Source organism: Leucopleurus acutus (assembly GCF_964270905.1).
Source record: "Leucopleurus acutus genome assembly, chromosome: 20".
Lineage (NCBI taxonomy): Eukaryota > Metazoa > Chordata > Mammalia > Artiodactyla > Delphinidae > Leucopleurus > Leucopleurus acutus.
The window spans coordinates 43806797-43823484 of NC_139162.1; the positions used below are offsets into that span (position 1 = coordinate 43806797).

General features: G+C 60.2%; 1 protein-coding gene across 2 annotated transcripts; it reads left to right on the forward strand.

The window, feature by feature from the left end:
- Positions 1–4525: 4525 nt before the first annotated feature.
- ARHGAP33 (Rho GTPase activating protein 33) lies at positions 4526–14293 on the forward strand (the record flags this gene model as incomplete). 2 transcript variants are annotated; one of them, XM_082862556.1, is made up of 17 exons in its annotated part: positions 4526–4618; positions 5575–5697; positions 5785–5862; positions 5948–6014; positions 6098–6157; positions 6248–6400; positions 6484–6586; positions 8022–8166; positions 8244–8326; positions 8411–8518; positions 9908–10053; positions 10689–10842; positions 10926–11071; positions 11152–11226; positions 12277–12942; positions 13035–13426; positions 13511–14293. In XM_082862556.1, 17 exons carry the CDS (start codon positions 4526–4528, stop codon positions 14291–14293), a joined length of 3375 nt encoding a protein of 1124 aa, XP_082718682.1. The 2 variants fall into 2 exon arrangements, with proteins under 2 accessions (XP_082718682.1, XP_082718681.1); XM_082862555.1 differs by having other exon boundaries at positions 13035–14293.
- Between the last annotated feature and the right edge of the window lie 2395 nt (positions 14294–16688).

Genomic DNA, 16688 nt, shown 5'->3' on the forward strand with positions numbered 1-16688 from the left:
CTTCCCGTACCAGGGCTCGAACCCGTATCCTCTGCATTGGTAGGCGGATCTTTAACCACTGAGCCACAAGGGAAGTCCCTACAGAGTGTTTTCTGAGCCTCAGTCAACAGCGGGAACAATTGGGACTGGCTTTATAGGAGGCGTGGTCATGTTCAGGCATGCAGGCTAAATTTATTCCTAGGAAAAAGGAGTCAAGGCTGGAGGCCAGCCTGTAAGAAGCAGTAGAAGAGGAGGCAAGGAAAATGTCCAGTGAGTAGCGGGAGGCTAAGTCGCAGATTGCCTAGGGTTATGTCCCAGGCAGGGCATCTGAGCCAGGGAAAAACATCCAGAGGCCAATGTTGTTAGTATTCTGTGGGCAGGGGAGGGGTCAAGGACTGACAAAGTGGGGTCAGAGGACCGAGACTTTGAAGAGCTGCTTAGGGGATGGAGAAAAGCTTGAGGCCATGGAAGAAGCCAATTGAAAGTGGCAGAGGAGCGGTCACTGACAGTGGACTAAGGGAAGGGTCCACAGCTTAGTGTTAGAAATGTTAGAAGCAAAGCATAAAGAACCTGAGGGTGTGTCTCAGGAGGGGAATGACGGCCAATGAAAAGCAGGCATAGGCGTGGCGCTGTCAAACTTCGCGGGGCGGGACCGGAGAGACCGAGCCAGAAATGAGACCCAAGCCAATGAAAATCCGCCAGGTGGGCGGGGCGTCGTCCTAAGGCCAAGGGTGGAGCCAATGAGACGCTGCGCCGCGTCCCCCATTGCCCCCGCCCCTGTGAGGCTAGTGCCGGAGCCACGGGCGGCCGTTAGGGGCGGGGCCTGCAGCCGCCCGCGCGCAGCTCGCGCCCTCCCCTTTGTGTCGCCATGGCGGCGGCATCGGCGACGAAGACGACGAGCGAGGGGTCCAGCGCGGCCGGCGCCTGAGGAGGCTACGCGACCATGGTGGTGAGGCGCCCACGCGGCCGTCAATCTGTCGGCGAAGTCAGTCTGTCCGCGCGGGGCCACGCCCCGCGCGCCCCGCCCCCGGCCCCGCCCGAGCCCGCGGCCTGCGCCGCCCCTCACCCCTCACCGCGGTCCCTCTCGTACCCCGGCCTGGTCTTGGGCCCGAGCTCTTACCCGAGCCCCGCCCCCTCAGCGCGCATCCCCCTTCCACGCCCTGGATGGGGGTGACAGTGGCGGAAGACCCAGACTTGGGAGGAAAAAGGGCTGGTCCAGGGAAGGACCCCGCATCCTCCAAGTGGCCCCCGCAGGGGCCTGCTGAGGCTCTCTGGGTCCTTCAACAGCCCCTATCCCAGAGCCATCCTCAGCGTCCTCATCCCAGCCTCCACCCCTCCCTGGCCTAGACCCCTCCTCCTCCTACCATCAGCCGGTTTCTCATTCTTGAGCCCCACCCCCACCCGGCTCCATCCTCAGCCTGACCCTTTTCTTCTCCTTCTCGTCTTTCTCACCCCTTCCCAGTCCCTCTCAACCAACCCTCCCTTATCCCCCATCAGCCTGAACCTTTACTTCAGCCTCTCCATCTGCTACCCTCCTCCCTACTCCACCCTAATCCCAAGCCTGCATTGTACCCCGATGTGATCCTTGGGTCCTCTCCATCTTCTTGTCCTCATCCACCCTCCCCCACCATCTCCCTCTCCCACCCTGCTGCTCCTGCTCATTCATCCATTCATTCCCTCATTCGCTCACTTAACATTCACTGAGACCTCTGTGTAGCCCCTTTGCTCCAGGCACAGAGAAAGTCAGATCCCCTCCTGCCTTGGGGAGCTTCATGGGCTGGAGAGGCACCCACCCAAGGGTGAGACCCAAAGGACGAAGTCGGCGTTGCAGAGATACGAAGGAGGGAGAGGCTAGAGCCCAGCCTGAGGAATCCTCATCTGGCAGATGGTTAATTTATTCATCAGAGTTTACCCAGCCCCTGCTGTGTGACTGAGCTGGCACTGGGCGTTGGGACCCAGAGAGGAATCAGGCACAACCCAACCTGTGAGGAGCATCAGTTCTGTGCCCAGCTCTGTGCTGGGCAATGCTGGGGGACTAGGGACTCAGTCCCAGTCCAATGGGGGAGATGGACTCCTCCATTGGACTGTCACCAGACAGGGACACCTCAGAGTGCTCAAGGCTGTAATGAGGGAAGCTCAGGCAACATCAAGCCTGGGATGGGGGTGGCTCAGGGGTTGCGGGAGTCCAGAAGAGGAGCCTGACAGAGCCTGAAGGGTCAGGGAGAACTTTCGAGAGGTGGGAACATGAGAGCTGAGACCTGAGGGATAAGTGAAAAGACGGAAAGGATGGGGAAGAGTGTTCCATGCAGCAGGACCAGCCTTTGCAAAGCCCTAGAAGGAAATGAGAAGATGGTACTTTTGTTGGACTCTTAGAAGTTTGAGAGCTCTGAGAGCAGAGGCAGTGGGAAGAGATGAGGCTGGAGAGGTAAACAGACCAGAATATTTAGACTTTATCTTTTTTTTTTTTTTTTGCGGTACCCGGGCCTCTCACTGTTGAGGCCTCTCCCGATGCGGAGCACAGGCTCCGGACACGCAGGCTCAGCGGCCATGGCTCATGGGCCCAGCCACTCCGCAGCATGTGGGATCTTCCCGGACCGGGGCACAAACCCACGTCCCCTGCATCGGCAGGCGGACTCTCAACCACTGCGCCACCAGGGAAGCCCTAGACTTTATCTTAAAGACAACAGGGAGCCATTGAAGATTCATGACCTGTGGAGAGACAGAGGCAGATTTGTGTTTTGTGAAAGTTATACAGGCTCTTGCTGTGAAGAAGCTGGCAGGGAGGGAGAGGTGGAAGCAGGAAGACTGATAAGATGGGAGCAGTGACTGTCCAGATGTCTGTGAAAGGCGTGGAGAGGCACATACGGGAGATGACTGTACTGTGCTGGGGCTACAGGAGGGTTTTAAATGGGGAGAGATGGTACCAACATGCTCTTTCCCTAATTCACCCGTGGGCCCTGCTCTGCCAGCCCCCCACCCCAGACCACACACGAAGAAGCAGACCTACCCTCAGCCCAGCCTTCACCTCCCCCTGACCTACCCCTCTTCTCCCTGCTCAGGGCAGTGTATGGAGCAATTCGGGCCCGCAGGCCCAGGCTGACAGATAACAATGCTCCCGTTGTCTCTCTGCTCCCATCTCTGGGGGCCTCTGATTCTTCTCTCTGCTCTACAGGCTCGCAGCACTGACAGCCTGGATGGCCCAGGGGAAGGCTCAGTGCAGCCCCTGCCCCCAGCTGGGGGGCCCAGTGTGAAGGGCAAGCCTGGGAAGAGGTGAGAGGTGAGGGAGAGGCTCAACTTAGGAGGGGAACCAAGTGCAGGAGCCACTAGTGACATGTCACCTGTCCCCCAGGCTCTCGGCTCCTCGAGGTCCCTTTCCCCGGCTGGCTGACTGTGCCCATTTCCACTACGAGAACGTTGACTTCGGCCACATTCAGGTATGGGGGCAGCACCAGGTGGGTAGGCAAGATCCCACCCAGCCCTGAAGCAGTATCAGCCACTTTCCCGCTGAAACCTGCCCTTGGGACTGGCTGCTCAGTGGCAGGAGCTGCAGGGCAGAAGGGGAGAGTTGTTCATTCATTCATTTGTTCCTTTATTCATTCAGCAACAACTTTTTGTTAGGTGTATGCTTTGTGCCAGGACCCTGTACTCTGACTAAGACATCACGAGGCCCTGCTTTTGGGGAGGCTCAGGAGGGGGACACAGACCCATCCTTAGATAACGCCGATCTGGAGAGGTCAGGGCTGGAAAAAAGTGAGACCCGCACCTGGACCTTTGCTTCCCTCTACAGCTCCTGCTGTCTCCAGAGCGTGAAGGTCCCAGCTTCTCTGGAGAGAATGAACTGGTGTTTGGGGTGCAGGTGACCTGTCAGGTGAGGCCACCCACCCCTACCTCTCATCGAGCCTGGCGGACTGGTTGCCACAGTCCTCAGCTCAGGGTAATGGAACCATTGCTCCCTCCTGTCCTTCCCTCTCCCACAGGGCCGTTCCTGGCCAGTTCTCCGCAGTTATGATGACTTCCGTTCCCTGGACGCCCACCTCCACCGCTGCATATTTGACCGGAGGTTTTCCTGCCTCCCAGAGCTTCCCCCACCCCCAGAGGGTGCCAGGGCTGCCCAGGTAAACTACTTGTTGTCCCAGCCCCTACCTCAGCCAAGGTGTGTCCTCATCAGAGATGTGTGAAACCATCAAGGCAGGGGAATAGAGAAATATTTAAGCACTGGTATGGCCCGAGTCCCAGCCAGTCAGAGGCCTTAGAACTGCAGCAGGGTTCTGGAGACTCCCTTTAGTTGTAGGATCATAGGGAGTTCCCGGGGGTTTCATGGAAGGGTCAGAATGGCCACACCAATGGGGGCACACGGGGACTCGGCATAGTCTATTTAACCAATTAATATGACAGCATTTCAGTACTTAAGAGCGAACGGAGCAGCACCCATGCGTACAAGTTGAATTTCGGCTCTGCCAGAGGCGAGCTAGGGCAGTATAGGAGGGCAGTGGGCTGTCTTGGGCGGGGTCTTCTCACATAGCCCACTCTGACCACCTGCCCCCAGATGCTGGTGCCGCTGCTGCTGCAGTACCTGGAGACCCTGTCAGGGCTGGTGGACAGTAACCTCAACTGTGGGCCCGTGCTCACCTGGATGGAGGTGGGCCCGGGCAGGAGGGCTTGGAGCTGGGAGTGAGTGAGGGATGTCTGGGGAGCAAGAACCAGCCTGGGAGGGTGTGTGTGGGCACAGGAAAGAAACGAGTAGGAGTGGAGGAGACGCTGGTATTTCAGTGTCTGTGTGGGCGCTTGCCTATGAGGGAAAAACGTGTGTGCGCGCATGCGCACACAGGTGTTGAGCTGTAGGGATGTGAGAATTTCAAGGTATATTGGTTAGAAATAGGTTTGGCTGTAGCTCACAGAATGCCGGGCTAAGAGTGGCTTAAAGCAGCAGGGTTGGGTTTTTTTTAAATTAATTAATTTATTTTATTTTTGGCTGCGTTGGATCTTCATTGCTGCACGTGGGCGTTCTCTAGTTGCAGGGAGCGGGGGCTATTCTTCGTTGCGATGCACGGGCTTCTCATTGCGGTGGCTTCTCTTGTTGCGGACCACGGGCGGGCTCTAGGAGCGCGGGCTTCAGTAGTTGTCACACACGGGCTTCAGTAGTGTGGCTCACGGGCTCAGTAGTTGTGGCTCGCGGGCTCTAGAGTGCAGGCTCACTAGCTGTAGTGCACGGGCCTGGTTGCTCCGTGGCATGTGGAATATTCCCGGACCAGGGCTCAAACCCATGTGCCCTGCATTGGCAGGCGGACTCTTAACCACTGTGCCACCAGGGAAGCCCTAAGCAGCAGGTTTTTAGATAGCAGATGTGCAGTGTCTGCTATGGAGGACGAGGGTGCAGGGGTGTATCAGAAAGACTTCGGGCAGGGGAGTCCTGGGACATGGAAAGGGCTTTGTTTTGGGAGGGGCAAGAATGTAGGTGTTTGACCAATAGCTCTGAGTGACAGGGGCTCTTGGGTGGGAGACAGGTGGTGGCCTCCATTGGGCATGGAGGAACCTTCTCCGTCTTTATTATCGCCTTCCTCCGGCCTCTCCCTGCCACATTCTCTTCCATCTCAGCTGGACAACCACGGCCGGCGACTGCTCCTCAGTGAGGAGGCCTCACTCAATATCCCTGCGGTGGCCGCTGCCCATGTGGTGAAGCGGTACACAGCCCAGGCACCAGACGAGCTGTCCTTTGAGGTGAGGCTGTGGAGGAGCAGACTCCAGCTGGGTCCCCACTTCCCCTGCGCCTTCTGACCCTCCCTCCTCACACCTGCCCACTCCCAGGTGGGAGACATTGTCTCAGTGATCGACATGCCGCCCACGGAGGATCGGAGCTGGTGGCGGGGCAAGCGGGGCTTCCAGGTGAGCCTGGCTTGGGGTGGACAGGTGGGGTCGGGGCACTGCGCCAGCTCAGATGGCCCAGTCACTGACCCCAAACCCTCCTCAGGTCGGATTCTTCCCCAGCGAGTGTGTGGAGCTGTTCACAGAGCGGCCGGGTCCAGGACTAAAGGGGGGTGAGTGTCCTGGGCAAAGTGGGGAGGCCCTCCTGCATCCTTTGTCTGCCATCCATCCTTTCCACCCCTTGTTCGCCCCACAGATGCTGACGGTCCCCCGGGTGGTGTCCCAGCTCCCCAGGGTATCTCCTCTCTGACCTCAGGTAATGCAAACGAGGGGCGAGGCCCCTGCCTCCCACCCCATCAGACTGGGGGCTGCACTGACCCTGTTTGACCCGCCTTTACACCCACAGCTGTGCCCCGGCCGCGTGGGAAGCTGGCCGGCCTCCTCCGCACCTTCATGCACTCCCGCCCTTCCCGGCAGCGGCTGCGGCAGCGGGGCATCTTGCGGCAGAGGGTCTTCGGCTGTGACCTTGGAGAGCACCTCAGCAACTCAGGCCAGGATGGTGAGGCCTGGGCCCACCTGCCCTGCCCGATCCTCCCACCCAGGCTGCAACCTGCCCAGCCCTGACCCCGCTGTTTCTCCCAGTGCCCCAGGTGCTTCGCTGCTGCTCTGAGTTTATCGAGGCCCATGGGGTGGTAGATGGAATCTATCGGCTCTCGGGTGTGTCATCCAACATCCAGAGGCTACGGTGAGGACCCTCCACCAACCCCTTCCCTCTGCAAACATTTATTGAGCATCATCTCTATTCCAGGCCCTGTGCCATGTGCTGGGGACACAGAGTTATTGGGAGGGCACAGGGCAGGGTTGGACCGGGGTGGGGGCAGGGAAGGCTTCCTTGAGGAAGTGACACCCCAGCTGAGGTCTGAAAGGTGAGAGCAGAACAAGCACTCAAAGCAGAGGGGTCGGCCTTCACTGAGCACCTGCCACATGCCAAGCACTAGGCACTGGGGGCGCAGTGGTGAATGAGACAACCAGAAAATCCTGCCCTCACAGGGCCCACGTGCTAGAGGGGGAGCCAAACAAGGAAATGAGAGCGTTTACAATAGGTGACAAGTGGTATGGAGGAAAAAAGACAGGGGTAAGCAAGATCATAATAAGAAAACGGCGGGGGGGGGGGGGCGGTTATTGCGGTTTTCAGTAGGGTGGGCGGAGAAGGCCTCCTGGGGGAGAGCTCGCTGTGGAGGAGGTGAGGGAGCGAGCCATGTGCTTATCCACGTTGGAGGGAACAGCCAGCGTGAGGGGAAAGCAGCAGGAGATGATGTCTGCGAAATGATTAGGGGCAGAGCATGCAGGGCCTTTTTTTTTTTTTTTTTCGGTACGGGGGCCTCTCACTGCTGTGGCCTCTCCCGTTGCGGAGCACAGGCTCCGGACGCTCAGGCTCAGCGGCCATGGCTCACGGGCCCAGCCGCTCCATGGCATGTGGGATCTTCCCGGACCGGGGCACGAACCCGTGTCCCCTGCATCGGCAGGCGGACTTTCAACCACTGCGCCACCAGGGAAGCCCCATGGGGGGCCTTTTTGATGACTGTTAGGATTTGGGCTTTTACTGGGAGTAAGAGGGGAGCCACAGGATGGGTTCTGAGCCCAGGAGGGGCAGCATGCATAACAACAGTTGAAGAGGTGGGAAGCAGTGAGGCATGGGCTTCCAAGCTGACAGGAGGCCGTGAAGCAAGCGCATGGAGCCTGGGGCAGTGAGAGATGAGGCCGAGGTCACGTGCATAGAGCTTTTACCTGAGAGGGTGGGACACCGCCAGGTTGTGAGCAGGGGCCGCTGGGATTTCAGCTGCATTTTCCAGTGTGACCTCTTGGAGCCAGGAAAATGGCACAACTTTGTGGACAGAGCCCGGTCACACTGTGGAGGCAGATAGCCTTGGGTAGCTACAAGCAGGGCATCTCCCACCTGAGCCTCAGTGTCCTCCTCTGTAAGTGGGGTGCCCTTGTCTTTGGCACATAGGGTTGTTGGGGGGAAGGGGGGCTCAGTAAGGTTCTGAGAGCCTCTGAAGAGCCCAGCACAGGAAGAGGATTGCATCCACCTGTGGACACTTTAGGGGGCGGGGGAAGGACACGGCCAGGTGGGCTAGCTCTGACCCGAATCTTCCTCCTCCTTGACCTGGTGGCCTCAGGCATGAGTTTGACAGTGAGAGGATCCCTGAACTGTCTGGCCCCGCCTTCCTGCAGGACATCCACAGCGTGTCCTCCCTCTGCAAGCTCTACTTCCGAGAGCTGCCGAACCCCTTGCTCACATACCAGCTCTACGGGAAGTTCAGCGTGAGTGAGGGCGCTGGCAAGGTTGGAGGGTGCTGGGAGGCGTGCGGCCCCCCTCATTCATGCTCACACAATCTCAGGAAGCCATGTCAGTGCCTGGGGAGGAGGAACGCCTGGTGCGGGTCCACGACGTCATCCAGCAGCTGCCCCCGCCGCACTACAGGTAAACCAGGAGGGGCAGGGAAGGGCTGTGGTGGGCTCCCAAGGGAGTTGAGGCTCAGGCGTCCCCCTCTGCTTCCACCCCCAGGACCCTGGAGTACCTGCTGAGGCACTTGGCCCGCATGGCGAGACACAGTGCCAACACCAGCATGCATGCCCGCAACCTGGCCATTGTTTGGGCACCCAACCTGCTACGGTAAGCTGGCAGCTCACCAGCCTGCCCCGCTAGCTCCCTCCCACAGGCTGGGCCTTGAGTCTCCCCCTCCCCCACCCCAGGAACCCACCCAGCTTTTGCTCTCTTGTTCATTTCACATATTTCTTAAGTGTTGGATGCCAGTATGCCAGCCCCTGTTCTCAGCACCGGGGACACAGTAGTGAGCAGGAACCTGTGCTCTGGGCTCACATTCTCATGCGGGAGATGACAGTGAACCATTACAAGAAAAACACAGAGCGCTGTCTGATGGTGATGAGTGGCAAGGAGAAAGATTACAAAGTGGGGAAGGGAGATCTGCAGGGCCATGGCATTTGAAATGTTTAGACTGGCAGTGAAGGCTTCAGGAAGAAGTCTTCCATGGCCAGCAGCAGGGTAAGCCCCAGAGGATTTGATGGTGACCAAGAAAGGCAAGTTCTCTGTTCTGGAGGAGTTCAGTTCTTCTTGGGAAACAGATAAGTAAATAAATAAAATAGATGGTACATGGTAGGTATAAGAACTACAGGAGAAAAAATAAAGACAGACCTGGAATATAGAGGTTTACAATTTTAAATGAAGTGGGTGGGGAAGACTCCATTGAGAAGGTAACATTTGAGTTGATACCTGCAGAAGGTGAGGGAAGGACCCATGTGGATATCTGAGGAAGAGCAAACTAGGCAGAAGGAATAGCAAGTGCAAAGGTCCTGGGGCTGGGTCAGGGCCTAGTGTTTTGGAGGAGCAGCAGAGGGGCCAGTGTGACTGGAGCTGAGTGAGTGAGGGAGGGGTTGAGGGGGAGGAGATGGTAAGGTCAGAGAGGTGATGGACCAGGTAGGGGAGGGACTTATGGGTTGTGGGTCATAGTGAGGACTTTGGCTTTTACCAGGAGTGAAATGCAGCCAGAAGAGGGCTCTGAGCCAGGAGGGCCCTGATCTGACTCAGGGGTTCACAGGCTCCCTCTGGCTGTGTGTGGGGAGCAGGCTGTAGGGGCGGGATGGGAGCAGGGAGACCAGGGAGGAGGTTGTGTGATGGTCCAGGAGGGAGAGCATGGAGGCTGGGCCAGGGTGGGGGTAGTGGAGGAGCAGAGTTTAGATTCTGGATAGACTTTGTGGGTGGAGCCAACAGGGTCTGCTGAGACTGGATGTGGGTGTGAGGGAAAGACGGGCCAAGGACAATTCTAGGGTGTTTGGCCTGAACCACTAGAAGAAGTACACTGACTGAAATGGGATAGGCAGGGAGGGAGCAGGTTTGGGGAAGGGTTGAGAATGCAGTTTTAGTTTGACGGGGTCAGAGACATTGAATGATAGGCATTGCTTCCAAGGCTCCCTACCTCGCCTGGCCAGAACCCACCAGCTGGGGCTCGAGGCACCGGGCCACCCTCCCCGTCCTCCCATCCAGGTCCATGGAGCTGGAGTCAGTGGGGCTGGGGGGGGCAGCAGCCTTCCGGGAGGTGCGGGTGCAGTCGGTGGTGGTGGAATTCCTGCTCACCCACGTGGACGTCCTGTTCAGCGACACTTTCACCTCTGCTGGCCTTGACCCTGCAGGTATGCCCATCCACCCCCGATGTCCTGACTACTGCCCCCTCATTGTCCGGGCTGCAGCGGGAGGGCAGGTGGGCTCCCAGCCCCATCCCTATCCCACTGAAGCTGGACCTCCCTTCTGGCTCCTTGAGGACCCCGCCCCGGCCTCTCCCTCCCCTCCCCCCCCTTCTCATTTCAGCTCCTACGCTCAGGATCCCCACTTCTTGGCCCGGACATCGTTCTTCCTTCACCCCTTGTAGCTCCTGGGGGCGCTCGGGGCCTTGGGTCCACCTGGGAGGAGGTGGGAGGTCCCCAGACTTGACCCCGCCCCAGCCCCACCCAGACTCCCCGCCCTGCCCCGGACCCCAGCCCAGTCAGGATTCAGCACGTCGGAGGGCCCTCTGGCTCGAGGTAACTGAAGCCAGAGCCGCTGTCCTCGCTGGCTGCTGGGAGCTGCCTCCTCATCAGCTCGTTCTGCCTCACGCCTCCTCCTCACCTGCCTGCTGCCCACCCGTTCCCGCCTGATCCGCCCTGGCCCCCTGCCTTGCCAGCCCGGGTGGGCACGCTGCTGGGCCGGGGCTTGGGCTGTAGCGCTTGGCTTTGCCTGTGGCCTTGAATGGTCCCAGAGCTGACGGCTGCCCCCTTTCCCGACTTCCCAGGCCGCTGCCTCCTCCCCAGGCCCAAGTCCCTTGCGGGCAGCGGCCCCTCCACTCGCCTGCTGACGCTGGAGGAAGCCCAGGCTCGCACCCAGGGCCGGCTGGGGACGCCCACCGAGCCCACAACTTCCAAGGCCCCAGCTTCACCTGTGGAAAGGTGAGTGGGAGGCCTGGAAGGGGAGGGGCTCGCCGGGGGGCCCCAGCTCTCAGCCTGCCTCCTGTGTCTCACCCAAACTCCAGGAGGAAAGGGGAGAGAGGCGAGAAACAGCGGAAGCCTGGGGGTAGCAGCTGGAAGACCTTCTTTGCCCTGGGCCGGGGCCCCAGCATCCCCCGAAAGAAGCCTCTTCCCTGGCTAGGGGGCACCCGTGCCCGACCGCCACCTTCAGGTCAGAGGCCGGGCAGCTGGCGTGGTGGTCAGAGAGGCACTGTGTAGTGCCCCCCGTGACCCTTCTTCCTCTCCCTGCAGGCAGCCGACCTGACACTGTCACGCTGAGATCTACCAAGAGTGAGGAGTCTCTGTCATCGCAGGCCAGCGGGGCTGGTGAGCACAGGGCAGCGCTGCCTATGCCCAGGTGGAGCTGGGAGGGACTGGGGCCCTGAGCTGGCCTCCAAGTGGTGTTTTCAGATTTCGGGGTCTTGGGTTTTTTTCGTTTTTAATCTGGACCATAGGTACAATAAGTTGGATAAAGCTTCACCCTTGTTTCCTGATGCACTATGATCACTGGTCCATGCAGCGTCCTTTCAAAGTCTTTTATTCATCCCTTTTGAAAAAAAAATTAAATAGTATAATGAACACCCATGAACCCACTGGCCAGAACTAAAAGAGCGCCACTATGTTACCTGCGAACTCTTCCCCCTCCCACCTGCTGCCTCCCCACCACAGGCATCCTCTAAATTTGACAGTCTTCATCCCTTTGCATTTACAGTTTTATCACATACAGGTGCAGGCGTCAATAACATACTGGGAAGTTCTAGTTGTTTTGAAACTTTAATTAAAGGGTACCATTAAAAGCGGTATCGTGCTATATGTGGATTCACTCACCGCTACATTATAGGCTGCCGTCCGCGCTGCTGAGTATAGCTCAGCCTCCTTCCTCTCCGTCACTCTCTAGTGTTCCATGTGTGGGTGTCCCCTTGGGAGTTGCTTGTCCATCCTCCTCCTGATGGATCTGGGGGCTCTGATGAGCTCGCCCAGGAGTGGAGGTGCATACTGTACGGTATGCTCACGTCCAACTGTACAAGACAAGGCCCAAGTATTTCCCAGACGTGGTCGCCCCACGCTGTACTCCCAGCCACTGTGTATGAGATCTTGCTGGTCTCATGCTCACAGCCAGTGGGGTCGTCAGACTTCATTCTTGCCTTTGGGTCTGGAAGGATTCTCTTCATGGACTTGCCATTTATTTCCTTTATCACCCATGAGTCTGAACAGCTCTCCCTGGATTCCCAGCCATTGTGACCCTGTCCAGGGACGTGCCTCTTCATGTTATTTCCCCAACTTACTGGGTGGTGTGTCCTGTTCTCACTGATGTATATGGGTATGTAAAGTTCTGACCCCTAACCCCTAACTGCACCCCCCATACTGCCCTTCCAGGCCTCCAGAGGCTGCACAGGCTACGGCGACCCCACTCCAGCAGTGATGCTTTTCCTGTGGGCCCAGCACCTGCTGGCTCCTGCGAGAGCCTATCATCCTCCGAGTCCTCCGAGACCTCCGAGTCCTCCGAGACCTCCGAGTCCTCCGCAGCTGGGCTGGGGGCGCTCTCCGGTTCCCCCTCACACCGAGCCTCAGCCTGGCTAGATGATGGGGACGAGCTGGACTTCAGCCCACCCCGCTGCCTGGAGGGGCTCCGGGGGCTTGACTTTGATCCCCTTACCTTTCGATGCAGCAGCCCCACCCCAGGGGACCCTGCACCTCCCGCCAGCCCGGCACCCCCGGCCCCCGCCTCTGCCTTTCCACCCAGGGTGACCCCCCAGGCCCTCTCGCCCCGTGGACCCACCGGCCCTGCCTCACCCATTGCCCTGGACATCTCAGAGCCCCTGGCTGTATCGGTGCCACCCGCTGTCCTGGAGCTGCTGGGGGCTGGAGGAACACCTGCCTCGGCCACCCCAGCGCCAGCCCTCAGCCCCAGCCCAGGCCTGCGCCCCCATCTCATCCCCCTGCTGCTGCGTGGAGCTGAGGCCCAGCTGAGCGACACCTGCCAACAGGAGATCTGCAGCAAGCTGGCACTGCCTGGTCCCCGGGGAGCCCAAGGCCAGCATGGTGAGTACTGTCCAGCCCCCCGATCCCGCACCCTCACAGCCCTGAGGCTGCGCCCAAGACCCTGCCGACTCCTCTTCCCACTCCTCTCCTAGGTGCTGGTATGGATTCACCGCTGCTGCCCCCACCCCTGTCCCTCCTTCGTCCTGGGGGGGCCCCGCCCCCGCCTCCCAAAAACCCAGCGCGCCTCATGGCCCTGGCCCTGGCTGAGCGGGCTCAGCAGGTGGCTCAGAGACAGAGTCAGCAGGAGCAGGGCAGCACCCCGTCTGCTCCCCACTCCCCTTTCCACGGCTCGCTGTCCCTGGAGGTGGGCAGTGAGCCCCCAGGGACCTCAGGGAGTGGGCCACCCCCCCGCTCCCTAGCCCACCCAGGTGCCTGGGCTCCGGGACCCCCACCCTCCCTACCAAGACAACAAAGCGATGGGAGCCTGGTGAGGAGCCAGCGGCCCACGGGGACCTCAAGGAGGGGACCCAGGGGCCCTTCCCAGGTCAGTGCCCAGCTCAGGACAGGTGGGAGGTACAGGGATGTGCCAGAGATGGCAGCCCACTTCCTGTGTTCTGTCCCCCCACAGGTTCCTACCCCTGGCTTCTTCTCCTCAGCCCCCCGGGAGTGCCTACCATCCTTCCTCGGGGTCCCCAGGCCAGGCTTGTACCCCCTTGGCTCCCCATCCTTCCAGCCCAGCTCCCCAGCCCCAGTCTGGAGGAGCCCCCTGGGTCCCCCTGCACCACTGGACAGAGGAGAGAACCTGTACTATGAGATCGAGGCAGGCGAGGGGTCCCCTTACTCTGGTCCCACCCGGTCCTGGAGTCCCTTGCGTTCCATGCCCCCAGATAGGCTCAATGCCTCGTATGGCATGCTTGGCCAATCACCACCACTCCATAGGTCCCCCGACTTCCTGCTCAGTTACCCACCACCCCCCTCCTGCTTTCCCCACGACCACCTTGGCTACTCAGCCCCCCAGCACCCTGCCCGGCGCCCCACCCGACCTGAGCCCCTCTATGTCAACCTAGCCCTAGGGCCCAGGGGTCCCTCACCCGCCTCTTCCAGCTCCTCCTCCCCTCCGGCCCACCCCAGAAGCCGCTCTGATCCTGGTCCCCCAGCCCCCCGCCTCCCCCAGAAACAGCGGGCCCCCTGGGGCCACCACACCCCTCACAGGGTGCCTGGGCCCTGGGGCCCTCCAGACCCGCTCCCCTACAGGGCAGCCCCACCAGCCTATGGAAGGGGGGGCGAGCACCACCGAGGGTCCTTGTACAGGAATGGGGGGCAAGGAAGGGAGGGGGCTGGTCCCCCACCCCCCTACCCCACTCCCAGCTGGTCCTTCCACTCTGAGGGCCAGACCCGAAGCTACTGTTGAGCCAGAGCTGGGAGAGACCTTCCTCCTTTCTCTTCTCCCTCACTGATCTTGGTCCAACCTAATCCCTTGTTTTGTATTTTCTTGAGCTCCTGACCCCTACCCCAGGTTTCTAACTTTGTAACTTGCCTCTGATGTGGCCCTAACCTGTTATCATAGCTTACCTACCCTGGGCTGAAGGGCATGCCCATCACCCCACCACCCTCCATCCTGGGGGCTCTTGCACAAATCTGAGAGGGTTAGGCTGACTCCCTGTCCTCCCTTTCTCTCCAGGAGTTCCCAGCATGTCCTGTCCTGTGCACAGGGGGTGGGGGGACAGCTCCTGCCATCTCCCCCCACATACCCCACTAAACCATCTGACAAGATTAATGAATAAAAATGGTGAAAATGTGGCTGCTAGTGTCATGCTGGGACCAGGCTCAGTGAATAAAGAGGCAGTAACAGATGGGTTGCTTTCTCATTTTATCATTTCAGCAGGTGCTAAGTGGCGAGTCACTCCTGGGAGACTCTGAGGGGCAATATCTGCAGAGGAGGGGCCATGGGTGCCCTAACAGTTTGTGTCAGGAGTGGGATTGAGCCTGGGCCTGTCTTCAAGTTGGCATCCACCTTGTAGCTCTGCTATGATCTCCAGCAGATCCATCCTGGGGGTGGGGGGCGGGGTTGGTGGCGGGCAGGTGAGGGTTATCTCAGGGATGAGGAAGGGGCCTGTGGCCCCCCACCAGTGCCCCATTTCTCACTTCTGCAGGCTGGGGAAGAGACTTCCTCTGATCAGCTCAGGGCTGGGCGCCTGCAGGAGTAAAAGACTAGAGCTGCCACCCGGTGGCCACGGAGCTCAGGATGGCCCTGGGAGGGTGGGGTGGGGCAGGGGCTGGGCTCAGGGTCTTCTGCTTCACCTGCCCTCGTGGCCTTCCCTGCCAGCAGTCTCCAGGGTGTGGGAAGCCTCCCTGTGGGTCAGTAGGCAGGGGGTGGGCTCACAGGGCTGGGGGTCAGCAGGGCAGCCCTGTGTGTGTGCCACCACGGCCCCTGCAGGGCTTGGATCTTGGCTGAGAACTTCCTCTCAAACTGCTCCTCAGAGCTCTGAGTCCCCAGCAGGGAGGCTGAGTCCTGAAGGCTGGAGTACAGGGCAGGGCCCTGGGGGAAGCAGGGTTGGTTGGGGGTCACAGGTCATCGAGTGGACAGTTGGGGGTCCCAGCGGGTCCCTGGTCAGAGGAGAGGCAGCCAGGGAAATTGGGGTTGGTGACAACTGGAGGGAGGGGTCACAGGTGAGCAAATGGTTGGTGGCACAGGGCTCAGGGTATCCATACTGTTGATCTGGGCTCCAGGCAGTGGTCCAGGCTGACGCTGGCTGTGGGGCTGTGCCCTGGGCAGAGGCTGGGGCTGGGACTCGAGCTGCTGCCTAGAGTCAAGCTGCTGCCCGAGTCCCAGGCTGCACCCCTCTGGACTTTGCTGTGGCCCATGACCTGCAGAGAGCTGGCATGGTTGCCCAGGTGCCCCACAGCTCCCTTGGTCCTCCACATGCCTGTCCTGGCTCCTACCTGGGATGAGGAGGGGCCTGGGGACATCACAGGGGGCACAGGCCTGAGTGCAGTCTTGGCTCTGGGGGAACAGACCAGTTGGTTGGAATGGGGTGGGGTCACAGCTGACCTGTGCTTAGCACCTGCTACCATCCCCTCCTTGCCCTCTAACCTGGTGGAGACCCCTGGGGTGAAGGGCACAGTGTGGTCCAATCCATTGGGGAGCTCACGTCAGAGGCTGAGTCCTGTGGAGAGGAGGCTGGGTGTGGGACACGGGCCCTGCCTGAGGTTCCAGGGCTACCACCCACCCTGGCCGACCTGCCCTATACCTGAGCCATGGCCTTCCTCAGCAGGTATTGTGTACTCTGCAGGCTGCCCCAGTGGTCAGCAGGCCCTAGACCCAGCCCAGCCCGAACCAGGGCCTGGTAGGGGGCTGGCACCAGGGGGTCCAGAGCTGGGCTCTCACCGGCCTCCAGTTCAGCCTTCACCGGCCTCCAGTTCAGGCCCTTCTCTTCCAGCCCAGGGAAGCTCTCTTGTGAGGAAGCATGATTGGGGGACCCAAACGGGTGGGGGCCTCACTGGGGCAGGGAGCGGGGTCACTCGCTGACCAGTGAAGACCTCCTGGGCCAGGATGCAGGAGCTGTAGAGGTCTGAGGTGGCGGCAGGTGTGTTACCACAGATGAGCTCAAGTGGCAACCACGGGTACAGTTCGGGATGTGGGGGCAGCCCTGGGCCTGGGCCTGGGCCTGTGCCTCCCCACGGGTAGCCCTGCTGTGGCCTGTGGAGGCCAAGGAACCCGGTGAGCCAGTGGCCGCCGGACAGGGACGCAGGGGCAGGCGAGTGAGGCAGGCGCTCACCTGGGCCGCAGCCAGAGTTGGTGCAGC